Raw genomic sequence first — 23,099 nt, forward strand, 5'->3', positions numbered from 1 at the left:
GATAACTAATATTGTATTTGTTCCTTGCAGAAAATCTGTCATGTTGACACTACCATTTAAATTTTGTAGTATAAAAAAACAATGTTAAAAACACAGACCAGATAGTCGAATGAAAACAATTATATCTCAAATCGGTTGAAAATGAAAATCTATAAAATAGAAAAATAAATCGGTTGAAATCTTCATAGATCGATTGAAAATAAAAAAGACTATAATCGGTTGAAAACAATTTAGGCCTCAGTAGGTTATCTAAAAGTTCCACTTGTTAATTGATGTTCTTTGTGTAGGACAACTTAGTAGTTCAAGATTTTTGTCTAACTATGTGACGCGTTATGATCTTTCGGCTTTGTCGATACCATAGGATTGGCAAACGGCATTGAAGATTTATTTTTGTTTATCCAGCCGCGTTACTGTTTGAATAAGGAGTGCATATTAGGCCATGGTTTATTTTTGTCACCCATGGTTACTGTTCCTGTTACAATGGTTACCGTTAATGTTACAATGTACAATGTACAATGTACAATGTGACAATGTACAATGTACAATGGTTACTGTTAATGTTGCAATGGTTACTGTTACAATGGTTACTGCGTTACTGTTTGAACAAAGAGTGCATATTAGCCCAAGGTTTATTTTGTCACCTTTAAAAACCTCTGTGTTTGCATATATGTCTTTATCATAAAACTTGTAAATAATACTACAATTAATATTATAAGACAATAATGAAAAATGTGTTTTAGCTTATGCGTCTTATATAATACTAGTATAAAACTTCACATCAAAGTCCAAACTAAAAGCTATGCAGAAAATCCAGTAAAACTGGTATATATACAAAGATTAGATGAATGGTTATAGCGATATTTTATTCCGATCCAATCATAACATTAACAAATAATAAAAAAATAAAGCTGTATAATAGTAAAAATCATTTTTAACAAAAATTATACGTGCTACAAAAAATCTATTAGCAATTTTAAAATCAGCGTCAAAATTTGTATCCAGGCAACACAAAGCTATTTCTGTTGACCTGCGTTATATATTAAATTAATTGTTATTAGTTATGCATTTACTAATAATAATTTGTTCAACAAGTTCCTTACTGCTATTTTATATTAAGCATATACAGTTGAATTCCTATACTTCAATAAATAATTTAAATCGAAGTAATCTTCGGTCTCTTTAAAGTATTATATTTCAAAATGAACTTTTTTAGTTTGAAAACATTTGTATTTCGAACGTGTTTTAAGATTCATTGAGGGTTCGAACCACTTGAGTTTAACTGCATTATTCATTTTAAAAACTTAAACTCCGAAACTTTAAAGTATTTCACATTTTGTAGGGTGAAAAAATTTTAACTAAAGCTTTTTATAATTATATTATTTTTATAAAATATATTATTTTCTGCTAAAACTAAAAAAATGTAAACAATGTAAGTCTTCTGTAAACACTTTTGCCTCAGTACTAAACAAAAAAAGTTGTTTTAAATAAGCCATTTTCAAAAAAGCAACAATACGACGCTAAACAATCTTTATTAAAAACAGTTAGTTTATTCTTTTTCAACAACATTTGCAATAAATTAGGTTAATTGTTATACGAACTCCTCTAACATTTGAGCAACATATAAATGTTTTTTGGTATCATAGCTGCCGAATATTGATATATTTATGGTAACATAGCTAGCAAATAGTATCACCTTACGCTTTCAATGTTAGGAATTTTTTTATTTTCCACTATCTGCTGAATGGACTGCTGAATTTTCTAATATTAAGTTAAGGAAAGGAAACATGTGAAGTAAAGAAAACAATTGTTTTTACAGAACCTTGACGGTCTGTGAAAAAAACTTAGGTCAAAATTAATAATAAACACTAACAACCTGCGGAGGGGGAAAGGGGTGGTAGGCTTCATGTAGTACATGTTCTATCTGTTTTTCAGTTGAAAGTTGGTATCACTTTTTATTTTACTCCATTTAACACTCGATATGATTCCAGCTGGTATCTTCCTGTTAAAGTCTAGCTCAACAATGTGATCATGGAAGGTTTTTCCGTAAACATATTTTGTTATTGGGTTGTAGCCGATAACATCCAGAAACTGTATCGGTAAATCTAAAATAAATATGTAAGTAAGCATGTAAATATGTTTTATGGGATACAGATTATGGAATAGGGATCAGGCTTTTAAACAGTCTGGGCTAATCCTGACTGTTAAAAGTAAAGTCTCTTTATGTCTAACAATTTTATGATAGTGATAGATTTGACTTTAACTGTTTATACTTGTTCTCAAATTATTAATAAATAATATTATAAAAAGTTATATAAATACAATAACCATAAAAATTTAATAGTTATATAAAATAATAATGTTATTAACAATTAATTACAATATAGTCAAAGCACTAAAATTAGCATTACTAATATTTCAAATATTATAAGAATATTAGTTATGTTAGTAAAAATATTACATAAATATTGTTACTAACATAACTTTTTTATCTACAATATTTGAATAAGGAGCCTATAATTATTAGGATATTAATTTTTAAAACTATTTTATTATAATTTATTCTAACCTAAATACCACTTCTATGAGACTTTTAAAATCATAGTGTTAGAAAGAAGCAATTACAATAACACTATGTAGTATATATATATATATATATATATATATATATATATATATATATATATATATATATATATACATATATATATATATATATATATATATATATATATGTATATATATATATATATATATATATATATATATATATATATATATATATATATATATATATATACATACATATATATATATTTTTTCGTTTTATTTTCTAGAAAGTTCCTAATGTATACATAATTTTACTGAGTAAATGACGTTTATTTACAGTTTATTATGGAAGTTTTTTAAGGTTTTGTTGCATTTTTGTATCCTTGGCAATCATTAAACTGAAAACCGTGTAGAGTTGATTCTTATATAGAGAAACGACAAAATAAGATAAGAATGTCACTCAAAGTCCATATATTTCCGGATTTTTCTCAACTTTTATTTTTTTCGGACAGCCAAAACGTTTTCCATACTTATACAAGTTTAGGAATATATTTTTGTAATATATTTGTATATATTACAAAAATATATTCCTAAACTTGTATAAGTATGGATTTTATACTTAAATTAAAAAGAATTTGAAACAACTCAGCTGAAAGCAAATTTAAAAGAAAAATATATTCCGAATATTTTACCCAACCAATTTTCCGGATTTGTAAAAAAATAACCAAGATGATACATAATATATATATATATATATATATATATATATATATATATATATATATATATATATATATATATATATATATATATATATATATATATATATATATATATATATATATATATATATATATATGTTATATATAAGTTTATATATAACATTATTCCACAGTCCGTTATTCCACATATTTAAGTCATATCAAGTTTTTATACCAACTTTTTATACCAAACTATTTATACCAAGGGTATTTAATTAACACATTTCAAGCGGATAATCTAAATATTATTTAGACTGGTACTTATATCTAATTTGTTGATAAATAGCGATTCGCGCAATGTCTACCGAAACGTTAAAAGTTTTTAAAAGTTAAGTATAATAGAAAATTTATTTTATAGTTTCAAAAGGTAAACAATGAGTACAGTTTTAATATTTGTATTTAACTGTTTTTCTACCTCTTACGAAAATGTATTAAAGTAAGGAATAAGTATAGAAAAGGTCAGTGTGGTCAGATTTACTAAGATTTGTATTTTTCGGGTCATGACTGCTAGACTCCAGACACATTTTTTTAATTTTAGAAGTCATAGATTGTTTAGTATATATGTTAAATAAAAATGTTATTTTTATTTAATATAAATATTACTTACATTAAATATTCGCATTAAATAGAATACATGTAAATATTAATCATTCTGCAAAGTAAAATAAATGATCTGCACAAAGTGGTTTTTCGAGGTAAACGTAAAGTAATTTTTTGTTATTTTTTATACAAGACATTTTATCTAAATTTTGCGTTTAATGAGAATAAAATACTCTAGAACCGTATCAAAAGCTTACTTACAAGTTATAAAACCATTTCGTTTTTCTTTTTGATAACATGCTGTTTGTTGCCTAAAACAATTTAAAATAAAGAACTTTTTTTAGCTAATAACAATAAACAAAACTTGTACATATAAAATCAAATTAAAAAATATGAATAACGTAAAATAACCTTTTTTGAATGGGTTGGCAATAAAATAAGTGGGTCGTTGTCTCAAAATTTGTAACATTGATATCAGACTTAAGACTGAAAGTAGTTATTTCTATAAAAAAATACACCAAGTACCAACATAACTAAAATATATAAAACATTGTAAAATAAAAGCAAAAAAGTTTTTTTGTCTTAAAGTTTGCGTTGCATTTTACTTTAATGCCACTTTATCAAATTTTATTTAATAAAACATTAACAATGTGTTGCTTATGCATTTTAGTAAAATATATTGCATTCTCATTTTAATAATAAGTGTTTGTAATAAATGTTGATTATCCTACTTAAGTTGAATTATGAAACAGCCTTACTCAAAAATATTTTTTTAAGAAGCCTCAGCTGGATTGAACTTTCATTTTGATTTCATATAAAAGAGGTCATTTCTTAGCACAAAAAAAAGTATTATTCAAACCCTGGTATCTAAAATATTAATACGTATACATACAGCAATTTTTTGACGACCTCATTTCTATGCTTTCATGGTAAAACCAATGTGTAAAAAATTTTGTGTTCGCTTTTTGCTGAACGTGTGGCAATTAAAATTTGTTTAAAGAGGGCAATTTAATTTGCTCTGCAGCAAAATTACAAAAATTAATTGCAAGTTCTGTTTATTTTTACTAAAGTCACCCCTAAACGTTTCAAAACATGGCAAAGATTATATTCATTCCTTATCTTATATTCAGGAAATATCACTAATCATACAGCAAAACAAGCTAAACATATTTATATACCTATTGTAAAATAAAATAACATTTGATACTGTTGAGTCGCAGTTAAAAAATCAAGCAGATCTTTTCCCTTTTTTAGATACTGTCAAAATGTTTGTGCAATAGTCATCTACTAAATCAAGCCAAAAAAATGTATTGCAAATAAAAATGTTTGTCTTAAAAAAAATATCTGCTAATATATTAAAAAATATCTGTAAAATCAAAGAGAAGCATTATTAATATAGAAGTAAATTTCTGTGTCTTTGTCTTGTGGTTAAATAAATAACTTTGTTAACCATCTTACGGTTGAATTGCATTGAGGGGCAATTTTAGGAATAAAATGAGGAAGGGGATGCAAATTCTTACAAAGTTTTGGTCGCCATACTAAGCTGAAAATCTGGCAGAAATGTGTCAAATTAGATTTATAAAAAAACTAACTAAAAGTTGAATATAATCTTTTTTAAGGGAGAGGGGATATGACAGCCAACAACCCCGTTTCCTGGAAACCATCCCTGACTGAATTTAGTTGTTATATTAAATTGTTACATTTTGAGGATTCTATGAGGTTAGCAAGATTTGATTTTAATAGAAAAATGGTTGTATGAATGAGTTAACTTAAGTTAAGTTTAAATTAGCAACATGTTAAATGTCATACATTTTATATAGAGTCGGGGAGCAATCATTCAGTAACTAAAAGGTAGATTATAATTTTTGTCAATTAGATTGCACTTGACGTGAATAATAAAAATAGTATATACTTTATAATAATAACAATAACTTATTATAAAATAATATATACTTAATGATAATATATAAAAACATATTCTAAATATATATTAATATATATACCTAATATATAATAATACCTACTTAATAATAATATATAAAATAATATATACTCAACAAAAATATATAAAAAAATAAAATTAATAATAATGCTTAATAATAATGATAATAACAATAATAACTTAATGATATAAAAAACAATATATACTTGATGATATAAAGTTATTATTAAAAAAAAAATTTGAGTCAATAATTTAAATCAATAATTTATTAGTTAAATCATTAATAGATCTATACATATAACAATTGATAATAAACAAACAATAAAATAAAAAACAATAAAGTTAACTAAAGTAAACGAAAAATTAATTAAAGTATAAAACAAATGTATAAAAAGTAATTATATTATAAATTATAACAATGCAAATTTATTATTTTATTATTTAGGCTTGTTTTGCAACGCAAACAAGCCTAAATAATAAAATAGTATTTGTTAAACAGTTTTTATCAGGGTACCTTCATTGGTTTCAATTTTAATAAGAATGTGCATAAAAACATATCTAATTTAGAGTAAGTCAATAAAATCATGAGTTTAGTTTTACCAACACTTGTGCCAAGATTTTATTTTAAGAACTGTGGTTATGAATTGATATGAAAAACACAATTTTCATGCCAACTCATAACTACAACTATTGGTTTCTTAGATATGGTATTGGAAAAGGCGTGGACGAACTCAAGCTAGTCTTTTAATGAGTGTCTTTTGTAGTCTCCAGAACAACTAAATAGATGTTTTGTAGCAGCAGTTAGTTATTTATTTTTATGCACGCAGACACGTCATCATACGCTATTAATTTCTGCAATTTAACATCTACAAGTAGATTTCGACTAGTAGAGATATTGCAAGATTTTTGTGTTTTTCCTCGTCTATCTCAAGTTGTATTTAATTAACCATTTATTCTGAAGCTCATGCTGTGAACTCAACAGCTGATGGGTCTCTACTGACAAAGTGTCTTAATGTTTTGGTCTAACAAAAACATTTTGAACAGTTTACCTTGATATAATGAATGAAGTAAATGTGCTATGTTGCAATGTACTTCCAAGCTCTTTTGCTCCTGATTCTCTATTTAAATTCTTCAATAAGCTCATCTCAAAGTAATGACGAGTTTGAACATACATTATTGAACAATTGTTGGTTTCTTTCAAATAAATGCCATAAGTAATACAACTGAATTGGGAAGCTGTCTGTCACTGATTTCCAATCAGCTGTTTTCAAGAATCTGCATCAGATGCACAAGTTCATGAAGTTCTACATCATATGGAACAGTTTATTTGTGGCATCTTTTAAACTTTGTTCTGTAAAGTTGGCTTGTTGGTTCTGTAAAGTTTGAGGATTAAGTAGTTTGAGTTTCATTTTGCATTTACGGGCTGAATAATTTTAAATTGGCCTGATTTCTAGTCTACTGCATTTTATTTTGCTTGTATTTCTAGTAAATATTGAGCTTCTTGTTGGAGCATCGCAGTAATTGTCTTTTTTAATGGTTTTGTTTTATCAATGTTAAACACCTCTGAAGTTTTTATCTTTAATTTCTTTTATTTCTTGAATCTTTAATTTTGATCATAAAAAGTTAAAAAAAAAGTCAGATTTAGCACTTCTTTGTTGAGCTGCCATAAAAACTGTTGCAAATAGATAAAAAACCACTATTTTTATAAAGTCATTGAATTAAGAAAATTTTTCTTTTGGTATAATAATTGACCCGAAAAAACTACATTAAAAGCTGTTAATTCTACAGCACCATTACGACTATTTTTTCGTTATTTTTGTAAAACTTGTTTATAATTTTTTGTGAATGAATAAACTTTTTTAGTATTTAATCACAATAGTTTTATAAATGTTAGTAATTTATCACAATTTGTTTGTAATTTATTGTAACTGATTACATCCCTTTCGTAACTGCTCGTAACTTATCACATTTTGTGCTTAAATTATGCAGCATAAATTATGTAGCTAATCACAGTTGAGTAGTTAATTTAAAACCAATTGAGTGGTTAGTTGAGTGCATAGACTCAAAGTAGGTCTAACTTGAAAAGTAAACTTGAGTTCTAGTTCCTTAGAGTCTCTAGAGACTATAGTACTCAAGTGATCAGTGAATTAAATAGCGAGTTTCAGTAGAGAAAAATGAGTTAAATTTGCGAAAATGTGCTTTAGTCTAGGACACTACCTTACTGATAAAAAGAACTTTTATAAAATGTTTTCACTAAAAATGTTATGACGTAGTATAAAACCCAACATAACAAACAAATTCAAAACAAAACATAATCAAAAATTTTTTTTTTAAAAAGCATTTTAATAATTATAGTTTCGAAGGTTTTACAAAAATTGCGAAGTTATCAAAATTTTTTCAAAAAAAAAAATGAAATTAATTGTTTAGTTCAAGGTTTTTTCATTTACCACAAAAATGTTTTATTTATTTATTTTATTTTTTATTACAAAACAGTTTGCTCTCAAAACAATTACAAAAGATTTTGCACTCCGTTCTATTTTGTCTTAAATAATTGCGATTTTAGAATCCAGTACCCAGTACTCAAAGTTATTGTTGCGTGTTAAGTTTTCTGTAAAATTGCGTGTTTAGTTGTAATAAAATACTCTCATAAATCTGCGTGTTTAGTTGTTATAAAATACGCGAATGAGCAATGTTGCATGGTTTTCATGGTGATCAACAATATTTAAACAACAAATAAAAGAGTTATGACGTATTTAAGAGTTATAACAACTAACAAAAAAAAATATAACAGATAATATAAATAGTTATAAAAAAAATAAGTTTTAAAAAAGTTATAAAAAAATTACCTTGCTTAATTTGGCGAAGAGGTCTTTTAAATATAAAAGTTCTTGACTTGTTAACTGTTACATTATTAACATAATCGCAAAATACCAAAGTTGCAAGAACCGTCAAGTTGGTTGTACCAGTTACAGCCGTTGTAACATTATTATCAAAAGTAGCAGAAAACTTCAAAGTAGTATCAATTCTTAAATGACTGAGCTAACATAATGAAACAAATTATAACAAATAATAGGTAATACGAATAAATATATTAGTATATTTGTATAATTTGGTATTTATGTACTATTATATATAAATAACACTTACATATATTGAAATATATTTCTCATTAACGATCACTGATGTTGGCATAATTAACGATACACGACTTGTAGTTTTATCCCAAATTATTCCTTTATATATAAACCTTTTTTCAGGATGCAAGAGCAGATAAATATTTTTCAGATCTGCTGTGCAGTTAACACTTGTAGTTAGAGTAAAGTTTACATAAAACCGGTCACTAAGAGAACAACAAAAAACTGTATAAATATACAAATAGTTATATAATTTGCAAAATATGTATTTATAGTTGGTATTTTACAGGAATATTATACAATACAACAAAAAACTACTATAATAAAATTTTCAATCAAAAAAAAGATGTTATAAACTTTGCCAAAACTGGATTTAGACGGGGGAAAAATTAGGGATAGCCTTTGCAAAAAAAAAAAATATGGTTGACCATGTCACCGATTTTTAATAAATGTAAAATGATAAAAAATTATTTAATTTTGCAATGCATAATAAACCATTGCATAATAGCTCATAATAACACAACATCAAACTAAACAATTAAAAAAAATTAAATTACTTACTTTAAAACAATTTAAAATTAACACTACTTCTCTATACTTCAAAAATAGATCAAATAGTAGGGGAGGCCGGGGCAAGATAAAGAGCGGGGCAAGATAAAAAATATCTTTATTTTTCAGTTTCTCAATTGGTATCAGCACAAACAAAACAATGCATGCTCCCTTGTCGATTGTTCGTTTAACAATAGCGTAAGAACATCGAAACCGCCACTTTTGCTTTAGTTGTGAAGCTTTGTTTATTTAACGCTGATACTTCTTAACTTTTATGCAAGTGTAAATAAGCTCTGCTGCTGAAACAGGTAAGATATTTCTATCTTACCTGTTTCAGTTCATATTTTGAGTTTAATTAATTCTAATACTATCTATTACCATGAATAAATGTCAATTAATTGCCTTCCTTCATGGCAATAAAAACGAATATTCAAAAACAGACAGTTCGGAGCAAGAGGAAGGAGGCAAGACGACGAGCAAATAATAGAAAGAAAACTATGCGACAAAGCTGATAATAATTGAAAGAAAACTGCGAAGTGGAATATTGTGACCCTCCAACAGAAAAATAGATCTAGTGCTGTAAATGCCAAGAGTGGAGGCGTGAGGAATGTTCCAAATATGAGTTGTCGTCTTGCCCCAAGGTCAAAACTAACTTGCCCCGGTTCTGGGCAACATGAAAATTTGATATGGTTGTGGGAAAATTAAATTGTAATTTATTTAATGGCACAAATTGTTAATTGAACAGTTTATGTAAAATTAATACTGTCCTTAAAAATAAAGTAATAAACAACTTAAATTGTTAACGTAATCATCTTGCCCCCGATTTCCCCATAGCCTTCATTATTATGAGGTTATAAAGACTTATACACTTAATATTAGGTTTGGATGCAGTGTTTTATGATGTTTGAATTTTAGACATAAAGCAAACTCCAATACTTTATTTGCTTATAGCTATGTTAAATAAATACGCTTGTTAAATTGTTATTATGTTATTAAATTTATGTCATGAAAAATTTTCCGTGGCCTAGTAAATTCAATGTTGGACTGGAGTCCTTAAAATGTATTATTATTTTTTTTAAATAAATTTTAAGATTGGTTTATCTATATATAAACCAGTCCTAAAATATATTTAAAAGAAACAAATACATTTTAGGTATACCAGTCCAACATTGATAATATAAATATATATATAATTATAAATATATTTTTAACTGATGCAGCATGGTTTAATGTTTTTTTTTCTTTACTATTTACAGAAATTCTGCCGAATTTGTGGCATTCATTCAGCTTGTTCAAAGTTTCTTTTTCTTTTTTGATTCGGTAAAGTTTAAAAAAAAACATTATTAGCTATGTTGCATACACCTCAAAAGAAAATGTGAAATTAACGGATCGTTCTTTTGCCTGCAATTTTTTTTTTTTTTTTTTTAAATAAAGTTTCTAAGGTAATTTTTTTTTTTACGCAACATGCTAACATGCATTTATAAATATCAAAAATATATAACAATTAGAAAAAGAAAAACATTTGAAACATTTGATTAATATTTGAGACCAATTTTTAATATGAAGAATAAAGAATACTTGTTTAAATACAATTTTGAAGTTAATTAGTGAATTATGAAATTGAATGTGTAAGAAGCCTATTATAAAATAATAATTTATTTGAATTTTGATTTTAGTTTTACTAATTTATCTCAACTAAGTTAATTAATTTGTGTTTTTATAAAGATTAATTGTGGCAAAAATCACATATATGAATACGGTTGCTGGTCGACACAAACAAGTACGAGCAAAAGCTTTTTGTCGTACCACATTACAGTTTTGTTAACTGTTAGTTTAAGAAGCAAATAGATGTTAAAGAAGCATGTTTGTAAAAGTGTTTTTATCATTCTTATTATTTGATCTAGATTTAAATCTGATTTTTAAACATTCTAAAAGTTTTCTAAAAGTAAAAAATGTTTTTTCTGTTCATCTTAAATAAGAAATTATTTATCTGATATTTGGCTCTGGTACACAACAAATATACCAGATCATGAAGATTATATATTTATTATGCCACTGGGTATTTTATGACAAAATAGAGCTATTTAAAACAATCTTAGATTCTCAACATATGGTCAATTTTAGTCAGTGATTTGAGCAGAAAAAAAAACAGAGGTCAATGAGCGAAAGGATAAAATTCTCCTCCCAAATATGTTCCATGTTTGATGCACTGTAATAACACATAATATATATGCACTGTAATAACACATAACATAATAACTAATCTGCCAAATTAAAATAGATAAAAATGTTTTATTTAAAAAAAGACTAAAAAATACTTATTACAAAAGCTAGAAAAAGTTGTAGTAATTAAAAAAAATACGAATGGTATTTAATATAGAAGATGGCGAATTCCTGAATTTTTATGAACCTATAAAGAGCTAGAGAATTAAAACAGTTGGACTTTTTTTGTATAGTAAATATGTGTATTAAAATTTACTTTGATTGATTCAGTCTAACTTATTCTAATGTAATTTAAAAATATTGAAAAAAATATTACTTTTTCAGCATTGATGATGTACTTGTAATTAAACTGCAATTCATTGGTGGACGTATAACAATAAATGGAGTAAGAGTAAACTGAAGTCTTTTACTACTTGAGACAATCAACACTGCCCATTCTGTCTGTTTACTTTCAGCGGACATGTCGCCTACCTATTACATAAAAAACGTATCGTAACATGTGTATAAATATTTTGAAGCGTTATATATATATATATATATATATATATATATATATATATATATATATATATATATATATATATATGTATATATATATATATATATGTATATATATATATGTATATATATATATATATATATATATATATATGTATATATATAAAACTTAATGTTTTATATTTGTGCTATTAAGTTCAATACTGTGTTTACAAGTCTCTGTGTAATAAGAGATATGTAAATAATATATATAAAGCATCCTGGTGGATCTAAAAATGGCTAATGGTCCATCAGTTGATCCAGCCTAAAACATGGAAAATGTTTCCATCAAACTTTTGGATGAATGGTTGTTTGAATTAAAACAATGTGTGGTTGAACTTAAATCTGAAGTTGAATGTTTTCGTAATGAAATGCAAAGATGGATAATATTATAAGTAAACTAAATGATAAAGTTTCCAAACTAGAAAGTTTAACAGCAAAAGGCACCACTCAATCAACACAACCTTCATATCTGGATATTGCCTGATCATTTACCAAACCTGGTTCCCCAAAATCTTGCAATTATAAAAGCAGTATCAGAAAACTCTAAAATTAGCGAAAATAAGTCCAAAAAAGCCATATTTGTTGGAATCTCATCAAACAAAAGTTATCTACTTGAAAAAAAAGAAGAAGCTAAGACAGTTCAAGATATTTTGCATTCATTAAGTCTTTAAATTATGGTCTTTTTAGACATGACAGAAATGGTAATGGAGGAGGAGTTGCTATTTATTCAAGAACTTGCCAAAACGTAATTGAATTAAGCTTTTCTCAAATTCATTCTCGCTTTACTTTTAAACAATCTAAATAACTATGGCTTTCACACCCAATCAGTAAAAGTAATAAGTTGCTGATTGGTTGTATATCCCGCCCACCAAAAATGATGGAGGAAACTGCTAAAGTAATTAACAATTGTATAACTTTAGCTAAAAAATCTATTGATAGTAACCGTTTTTCGGGACTATTACTCACAGACGATTAACTATCCTAACATTGTTTGGAATGATGACTATTAAACAAACTTCAAAGGACCAAGCAAACCAATTGAAGCAAATTTTATTGGCACACTCAATAATTCGTTTTTGTATCAATGCATACACTCACCAACATTTATAATTAAGAAAGATAAATGCATTAACACATTGGATCTTGTAATAACAGACTCTCCAGACAAAATAAGTAAAATAGCCTTTGATCCGCCTCGTGGATGTGCAACACAATGTCACTTACTGCTCAAATGGAATCTCATTATTGAAAAATCAAATTACTCAACCCCATTTATTTTCTCAAAATTATGTTATAAAAAAGGTAACTATGCAAAACTAAATGAAGCTTTTAATAGTTATGATTGGATTGCTATGTTTAAAAATTTAAGTATTAATGAATCCTACAAAAAATGGACAGATTAAACGTTCATCATCAAGCTCTATTAATGCATTGATCACTGAATCAGATATTAGCATAAAGAAAGTGGATATAGCAAATGGATTAAATTTGCAATTTCAATCCGATTTCACAACCGGAAATGTACACACAATACTGCATTTCCCAAACAGAGCATCAAACACAATCAGTTCATTAAAAATAGATGAATCTCTAGTAGAATCACATTTACTCAAATTAGATGCAAACAAATCGTTTGGCATTGACTGCGTAAGTCCATCAGTTCCTCAAAAGTGTTATCGCTTATATTTCAACATTCAATTGATCATTCTGAATTACCAGAGTCCTGGTTAGACGCCAATGCTACTCCATTATATAAGAAAGGCTGCAAAACAGGTCCAGCAAATTATCGACCAGTCTGCCTCACTTCTGTTACTTGTAAAATTCTTGAGAAAATAATTAGAGATAAAATCACAGAACATTTATCCCATAATAATCTTATATCTACTTGTCAACATGGATTTTGCACATATAAATCAAGTGTCACAAATCTTTTGGAAACTATGGATTATATAACCTTTGCAAAACCAAATAAAAAATCGACAGTTATATTCCTTGATTATGCTAAAGCTTTTGACAAAGTACCGCAAAAACCTTTATTACTTAAACTGGAAAAATACGGAATTGTTGGTAAACTTTCTTCTTGGATAAACTCTTTCCTTTCAAATCGTCGACAACGTGTTGTTTAAGGAGAAACAATATCTGATTGGGTTCCTGTCACTAGCAGTGTTCCTCAGGGTTCTGTTTTAGGACCTACTTTGTTTATTATCTACGTTAATGATCTGCCTGATAAGATAAACAACGTTTGTAAAATGTACGCTGATACACAAAGATACTTGCCACAATTAAAAGCAAAAAAGACTGTGAACAACTGCAGAGAGATATTAATGAGATTACAGATTGGACAAGAATGTGGCAAATACAACTCAACAAAAGCAAGTGTAAAGTAATGCATATTCTAGGGAGTTCTAATTTACAAAAATGTGATTACTATATAAATGACCTTAGCACACACCAGAAAATTAAGTTTGAAGTAATAACAACTGAACAAGATTCAGGTATAGTTTTGTCATCTGATCTTAAATTTTATGATCAAGTCAAAAAAGCATCATATAAAGCTAATCAAATGCTTGGAATTCTAAAAAATACATTTATATCTAGGAATGTTACTATATAAATTTCCTCTAGAGCTTTTCCTCGCTCTCTTGTTAAGTTTTGACTAACTTTTTGTTACACATTTAAAAAATGAGATAAACTTTCTTATTCAAGTTTTTATGAAAATGGGTACACCGAAAGCCAACTAAAAAGTATTGCAAATCAAATTAAGAAAAAACGGTCCGTAAAGAGCAATAGAATTCAATCCGAGAACAATGCTCTCCCAATAGTATCATTACCGTGGATACCTTCACTATCACCAAAGTTAAGTAAAATATTTAGAAAAGTTGGCTATAGAGTAGTTTTTAAATCAAATCCTAATTTTAGAACAATATTAACATGTAAAAACAAATCTAGATTGCCCCAAAATAGCCAGCCTGGTACATATTTAGTTGAAAGCAATTGCTCAAAAAAAAAAAAAAAAAAATGTAGTTTAAATGATGGCAAACATTATCAGTCAGCAATTGCAACACATAGCAAGTTTTGCTCTGAAAAAATAAATTGGGAGAAAACTAAAATTCTTTAAGTTGAAATAAAAAAATTCGACCGTAAAGTACGAGAAGCACTCGAAATACAGAGACACCAATGTTTCCCATCGAATGGCGGAATAAATCTCGATAATGGGCAATTTGTCAAAACTAAATTTGGACTCCATTTTTTATATTCTTGCGTAACGAAAAAAAAAGAAGCCATTCAACTGCTGACGTCAGTTAAAAAAAATTTTTATTAAACTATTTTTTAACGTTCAAAAAAATTTGTTATATTTTACGAGCTGAAGATGCTGGTGTCCATAACCCAATGAAAATTTCTCAAAATAAATTATTATTTGTATTAAGAGAATTCGTATTGTTTGATGTTTCCTTATTAATACAACATACACTCTTATACACGATGTCTAAACTCAATATCATATATATATATATATATATATATATATATATATATATATATATATATATATATATATATATATATATATATATATATATATATATATATATATATATATATATATATATATGCATATATATATGTATATATATATGTATATATATATATATACATATATATATATATATGCATATATATATATATATATATATAAATTTAAATTTAGATTTCTGATGAATCTTTGTTGATGAAACACAGTGTTAAATGGAAAAAATTTTTGTTAAGTGATTTTCTACTACTAATATATATATATATATATATATATATATATATATATATATATATATATATATATATATATATATATATATATATATATATATATATATATATATATATATATATATATATATATATATATATGCATATATATAAAACAACTTGAAAATATTTTAGTCATTTAGTTTAAATTGTTTTTTATGAGAAAGGGTATACCCAGTGGGGTATACCCTTTCTCATAAAAACGTTCTTTGGACGTTTTTATTAGGTTTAAACCTTATAAAAACGTCTAAAAAACGTTTTAAAAACGTACCGTGCCCACTGAGTATTATTAGATAGAAATTACTTAGTTATCTTAATGAAAACCGATGTCACCCGATCAGTTTTTAAAGATGCGCTTTAATGGCTCTAAATATATTATGACTTTTTTGTTTAATTGTTCTTATAATCAATATATATTAAAAAGTTGAACGATTTTTAGATTTAAAATTAGCAGTTGATATTTAATTGTTTCAACATTTTATTTTTAGATTTTATATTAAGAACTAGAATTTTAATATTATAATTTGAAAATTATTTACAACTTAAAAAAATAAAACTTTATAATTAATATATTTTAAAGTTTAATAGTTTTGACAACAAGATACCTTGGTAACGAGAGTATAGAGATTTTCGATTTCTGTATCAACTCCTCCGCTGCCGTAATATTCTTCAAGTGAATTAGCCTGATTAGTTTCATTATACTTTCCTAAAACTCTACTGTCATAAGTGCTTCTCCCATAGTTTATAGAATCAATGTTATATATTCGTCCTGACTTTTTTAGCGGGTCATTTAAATTGTCTATAAAATACACAATGCTTTTGTCGTTTCCTTCGCTGTAAAATCTCATCCTAACATTGAACATTAATGTTTCACCAATTCGGCAAACCGATTTAGATGAGTCAATATAGGAAACTAAAAAATTTTAAACTCAACGGTTTTGGTAGATTTTAATATATGTATATATATATATATATATATATATATATATATATATATATATATATATATATATATATATATATATATATATCCGTTTATTTAATTCGATGTCATTCATTTAGTTAAAAACTAGTCATTGGAGTAACACGTAAATAAAATAAACCAATTAAACAAACAAAAAAATCAAAAGCAATGTTTTTTTTTTAAACTAAAGCAAGCATAACTTAAATTAAATAGGAATAAAAAAAAGAATAAGCTATAATAAATTAAAAAAATATGAAAACACTCATTTATTAATGTTTGTGCTGTTGTTCGCATTTGTTATTAATAAACAATTACTAACAAATGCGAATAACAGCACTAACAGCAAACGAAAAGGCAAACTTAATGTACAAAATAAAATAGGGTCATGGCACCCCCTTAAGAAGCACCTACCGCGGTTTTTGAAAAAAAAATTTATGTTTTTTTTTTTAATCTATTTTTTTAGTAGTGTTTAATACAAAACTGACTTACTTTAGTAATAATGTATTTTTAAAAAGATATATTTTTAAAGATTTGAGTTTTTTTACCCGCAAATGATTTCTTATTGCTTTCTTAAGAAAATCTTTAACAGTAAAATAAGTTTGTCTAGTGTTTGTTATGGCTTAAAATCTATATATTTTTTTGGTAATAATTTAAGATTGTAAAAACATCAAATATTTTAAATTTGATCAAAAAATATTTTTTGTATAAAATTGTTTAATCCTTTTCACGGTAGGTAATTACGAAAATTATATTAGTTAGCACTTACCGTTTATGGAAACATTTTTATAAACGTGTTTTACTTTGTTTTATTTTTTTGTTTATTTGGACTTGTTTTGTTTTAGTAAGTTTTTCTCTCTAAAAAACCAAGTTAAACCAATTTACCTATTAAAGGTAATTTAACCCTTGGGAGTATTTATTTGATATGTTTTTCATATTTACTTATTATGTGAAATGAATTCGATAAGATGCAAGGTTCAAAAAAGAAAACAAATATTCAAAAAAAGCTATTGCATTTCAAAGACCAACTGCATGAAGGACTTAGAGCTTTAAATAAAGGTGAAAAAATTTTATGTGTCAGCAAAAAGTTTAATGTTTCTGAAAGTACCTTACGCGACAAATTATCTGTTAAAAACGAACCCAAACAGCAAAATTCTGGCTTTAAATCATACCTTGGAGAAGAAATAGAGAATGAATTGGTTGCTTGGTTAATTCAGTGCGCTAACATGGGTTTTGCGATAAAAAAAAATTTTTTAATTAAGACAGTACAAAAAATAGTTAAAGGGCGAGGTATAAAAACACTATTTAAAGATGATATCTTGAGCAAAAACTGGTTTTATAAGTTTATGCTTAGTCATAAGGATTTATTGCAAAAACGAGCTGAGCATATTAGTAGAGCTGAGCATATTAGTAGAGCCAGGTCTTATAACTGAAGCATCAATAAGAAAATGGTTTAACAAGGTGTATGAATTATTAGGCGATGATGCGCAATACCTTAATGATCCATCTCGTGTTTTTAATTTAGATGAAACTGGTTTTGAGTTGGCACCAAAAACTGGAAAAGTAATTGGCATTAGAGGAAGAAATGTTTATGAAGAATGCAACAACAGCGATAAGGAAAACCTTACAAATCTATTTTGCGTAAATGCAAATGATGAATTTGCACCATCATTAACATTGTACAAGTATGCTCGAATAATAAAAACTATTGCTGCTGCTGCTCCAACAGGTTGGGGTCTCGGTAAAAGCGACAGCGGCTGGATGACCGGCGAATGCTTTTATGAGTACTTTTACAAATATGTTAGTGCCATATTTGAAATCTATTAATACACAATGACCAATACATATGTTCATGGATGGAAATCGCTCGCATCTGTCTAAAAAGCCCAGCATGTATTGTCTTCGGAAAGAATTCATTTGATTTCGTTGTTTCCTAATGCTACATACATCTTCCAACCATTACATGTGTCAGTTTTTAGATCAATCAAAAAAAATGGCAGAACATTTGTCGACAATTTAAATTGAATAACAATTTTAACTAAATTCGCAGAGAAAGTAAACCAAAGTTGTTGAATAATTTTGTTATGGATTCAACTATGAAAAAATATATTATTAACGGATTTAGGTTGACAAGGAGTATTCCCATTTAATGTAAACAATGTTGATTATAAAAAAGTAATTCAATGCATTAAATTGAATTCTACAATTGATAATAATGAAACGAATCTTTCAAGCCATAATAATGTGAGAAACATATTTGAAAACAACGTTGCACCTGAAGTATTAATCCAGTTTGAAAAAACTGGAAATAAAAAATGGGGAGGAAAAACTGACTTCAGAGAATTATTTAATTTTTGGAAAAAAGTGAAATTTAACTATAACTCTAAATAAACCAGTAATTTAATAGAAGCCAATAATAATGTATCGAACAATTAAATCGGTAAAGAACAATATTTAGATATTAGCAATGCGCAAAATGAAAATGTATCTAGTAATGTTAGCGAATTCGGAAAAAGCGTAATAATTGATGAATTCGGTAAAAGTAAATCAGCAACAGATCCACCACATTCAAATAAACAAATAATAAAAAATGTAAATCCATTACACACTTTCTTTAATAATTGGTTTTCGTGATTGGTTGTTTTGGCCAAAACAACCAATTACGAAAAAAAAGGTGAAACAAGTTGAACAATTACCATGCGTTGTAACTTCATCCAAATGGTTAGAGGTTCAAATAACTAAAAAAAAAGCAAAGGAAGAAGAAGATAACAAAAAAATTGAACGTAAAAATAAAGCTGCTGAAAAAAAAGAGTTGAAAGAAAAAGAAAAACAAGAAAAATATAAAAGAAAACAAGCTGTTATAAAAGAAATTGGTTATGATAGTTAACCATATATGTTTTTTTTAAAAAAAACTGCTAAAAAATAAAATTCTATTAATCTATTCATCAATCTATAAATCATACCTTTCATCATCATACCTTTTACAAGTACAAACAGTAAGTAACCGCAAAAATTGAATTCAACATAGCCACTTAAACTTGATACACAATGCCGCTATTTAGAACATTTTTCAAAATTTTGAAAAAACATTTCGTCTATGATACCTCTATTCTGTGAGAATAGAAGATTTATATGGATTTATATGGATAATTTAAGTTATTATATTAAAAAACTTTTTGATTGCCTTTATGTTATAAGCTTTTAGGACAAAATGATATTTTTACTGGGAAGGTTTTGATTAGGGACTAACTTGACTAGAGACTTTTTTAATATTTTTTATACTTTCAGGAAACAATTTCCGGACAATATTTATTTTTCATTTTTTTAAAAGTCGTATTGAAAAGAGTAATAGACAAGTGAATATTTCAACTTTTCTAAATTTTAAACTACCGTCAATGTCAATTTCTTGAAAGAGAAACTTCTCTATTTTAAAAATAAACTTTTACCACAAGTACATTAAACCGAGAAAAAAGTTTTATTTAGTTTAATGATACAATAAACACGTCAATCAAATAAGTTACAAAAACTACTTTAAATCTCAACATTTAGGTTTGCTACATAAGGTCCAGTCCTTCATTGGAAGATATAAGCCTGATTTGCAAATGCAGACATTATTTGCTTAATCAAAATTAAAATTGTTCTAAATTCATCGCAAAATTGGCAGTGAGGAAAGTAAAATTTTTTTGGATTTTAGTTAGTGCAACAAAAAAAATCTTGTTTGCTTAAGTTTAGAAATTTAGCTTATAACAACATAAAAGAGATTTTCAGATAGCTGCATTACTTTTTATTGCATCAGTAAGTTTGTCCAAGTCAACCAAGTTTTTAATTTTTTCCCACGCATTTTAACAAATTAATATACGTATTTTAATAATAACTTGAATTCTTTGAGAAGTGTTTATTAATAACTTTGAAAAACACAAGCTGCTCTTCAAACACTTTTGTAACTGTATTTAAATGGAAGAGTTTTTTATATTCAATATAATCTTTAGAATATGTAAATAATAGATAAATAATAAGAAATATTTGAAAAAAAAGCCTTAGCAAAACTTTCTCATCAGTGACGGGTCCAGAAATTTTTGGTAGGGGAGGGGGGGGATGTTGATACCAAAATTAAAAAAAATTAAAAAGAAAAGCTTCTTTATTTGACGAAAAGGGCCTCTAAATTTTATAACAAAAAGCTTCACAAATTCTAGTAGAGGGCGGATGCATACCCGCCACCACCTCTTTCCTCCCACTCCCTCCCTCCCCCCGTCCTTCCTGGATCCGTCGCTGTTTCTCACTGGCACATGCAAAACTATTCCATTATAAATGTAAAAATGACACTTTTTAACGAAGCAAGTTCACTTCACTGCAAATTAAAATCACAGAACACACTTATGTAAACAATATTATTACACCCAGCAATTTTGAAACTGCATCAATCATAAGGTCTTCTTGTGACATTATAACTTCTTGTGTAAATTTTTCAGGAAGCTTTGTTGCATAAAATGCACCAAATATTCAAAATTTTGTTTTAAACTTATAGGGGTAGTTTTGGGTTATTTTTGGGGTAATTTAAAATGGTATTTTTGAGGTCTTTGAGAAAAGAGTCTCTTTAACTTATTTTTTTACATTAGTTGAATTGAAACTAACTTTTAGTACCTTTTTATAATTTTTTTTTACTATGTAAACATCACAACATGGTATCCTTCCGACAACATTGTGGTATTATTATATTTATTGCAATATTTAATAAAATGCAAAGAATCTATGCAATTAATTGATTTGTTTCGATTTCATATTATATTTTGCTGTACAATGTTTTTATATTTAAAGATACCGTTGGCTTAACATAGCTACAAATCTTTGCATATATAAACAAAAACATATTATTTTAATAAATAGTATAAGTATTATAGATGACAAAGTTTGAAATGTAAAAAAAGTAGAATAATATATAAAAATTAAAAAGTGTTACATTTAAACTGAAGGTACTTGAAAGTTGAACTTGGTTGAAATGTGAATCCCAAAGATTTTATCAAACAAAAGCAAAACTTTCCAAAAACAGCACCAACAAAAAGTTCGCCGTCAATAATCTTTTGAAAACAAAATTTCCCACATAATTGAGTGTTTGTTGCTGCACTCACTGCTGGACCATAATTCATGTAAAATCCATCACTCCACGTACCCCACGAAACACAGGACACAAGTGGAACAGCTTTATTCGAAATAAATAAATAAATATACTAAATATAAATATGATTAAATGTTTTAAACAAATACTCGGAAAAGTCGTAGCATAGCAATGTTATAACGTTACGCCTTATTAATGCTACAAACCTGGTATAATAGTAACAAATAACAACAAAGAAAATGATTCAAAAGTTGTAAAAGATGTTTGAGCAGTTAGTCCCATTTCTTGGTATCACTTAAATGTACGATAAAAGTGTATATATACTTTCCTAACTGAATTCCTAACTTGCGAAAAAAATTAACTTGGATACAACTTTTTGAATAATAAATGAATGTTTTCCTGTTTTAGTTTAAAATATTAAAGAGGTTATTCTTTTTTCCAGTTACTCAGAGTTCAATTATTTATGTTCTTCAATTATAAAAAAGTATGATAAAGTTGAAAAAAGTATAATAAGTTTGAAAAAAGTAAGAAAAAGGTTGAAAAAAGTTTATAATATTTGTCCCCTTGATTAAAAAAAATATTTTTTTTTAATTCTTTATATAGTAATTGAATTCAATATTTTTTTCTTTTGGTATTCGAATTGCCAATTTCATTTAATACTTGGTCTACCCGCTTCAAATCAATAGAGACTATTTTATTTTAATGTTTTCAGAAAAATTGTTTTCTGCACAATACCATGAAATTTGCCAAATTTCATGGTATTGTGCAAAAAAAAAAAGGTTTCTAAGATATTACTTAATTTTTAAAATAAAAGTAGTTTACTAGCAGCACTTTTGCATTGAATTTCATCAATTCTTAAAAGAATACTAAATATTTTATATAGAAAAAAATACACTGTTTAGAGTTGCTTAGGCAAATCTTTTCTAAAAGTGGTAAATTCATTTTGCGCGCCTCTCGGAAAAATGTAGAACACCCGACCAGCACT

The 23,099-nt window shown here is 26.5% G+C and overlaps 1 protein-coding gene across 1 annotated transcript; it reads right to left on the minus strand.

Annotated features, from left to right (window-relative positions):
• Positions 1–842: 842 nt before the first annotated feature.
• LOC105849188 (uncharacterized) lies at positions 843–22,459 on the minus strand. The gene is made up of 9 exons (XM_065787421.1): positions 22,321–22,459; positions 21,959–22,198; positions 16,646–16,953; positions 12,013–12,167; positions 8,938–9,130; positions 8,637–8,829; positions 4,260–4,350; positions 4,110–4,159; positions 843–2,102 (listed from the first exon to the last, which is right to left on the minus strand). Exons 1-9 carry the CDS (start codon positions 22,394–22,396, stop codon positions 1,918–1,920), a joined length of 1,491 nt encoding a protein of 496 aa, XP_065643493.1. The 5' UTR covers positions 22,397–22,459; the 3' UTR covers positions 843–1,917.
• Positions 22,460–23,099: the final 640 nt, after the last annotated feature.

The sequence above is a fragment of the Hydra vulgaris genome, chromosome 01 (genome assembly GCF_038396675.1).
Source record: "Hydra vulgaris chromosome 01, alternate assembly HydraT2T_AEP".
In the NCBI taxonomy this organism is placed as follows: Eukaryota; Metazoa; Cnidaria; class Hydrozoa; order Anthoathecata; family Hydridae; genus Hydra; species Hydra vulgaris.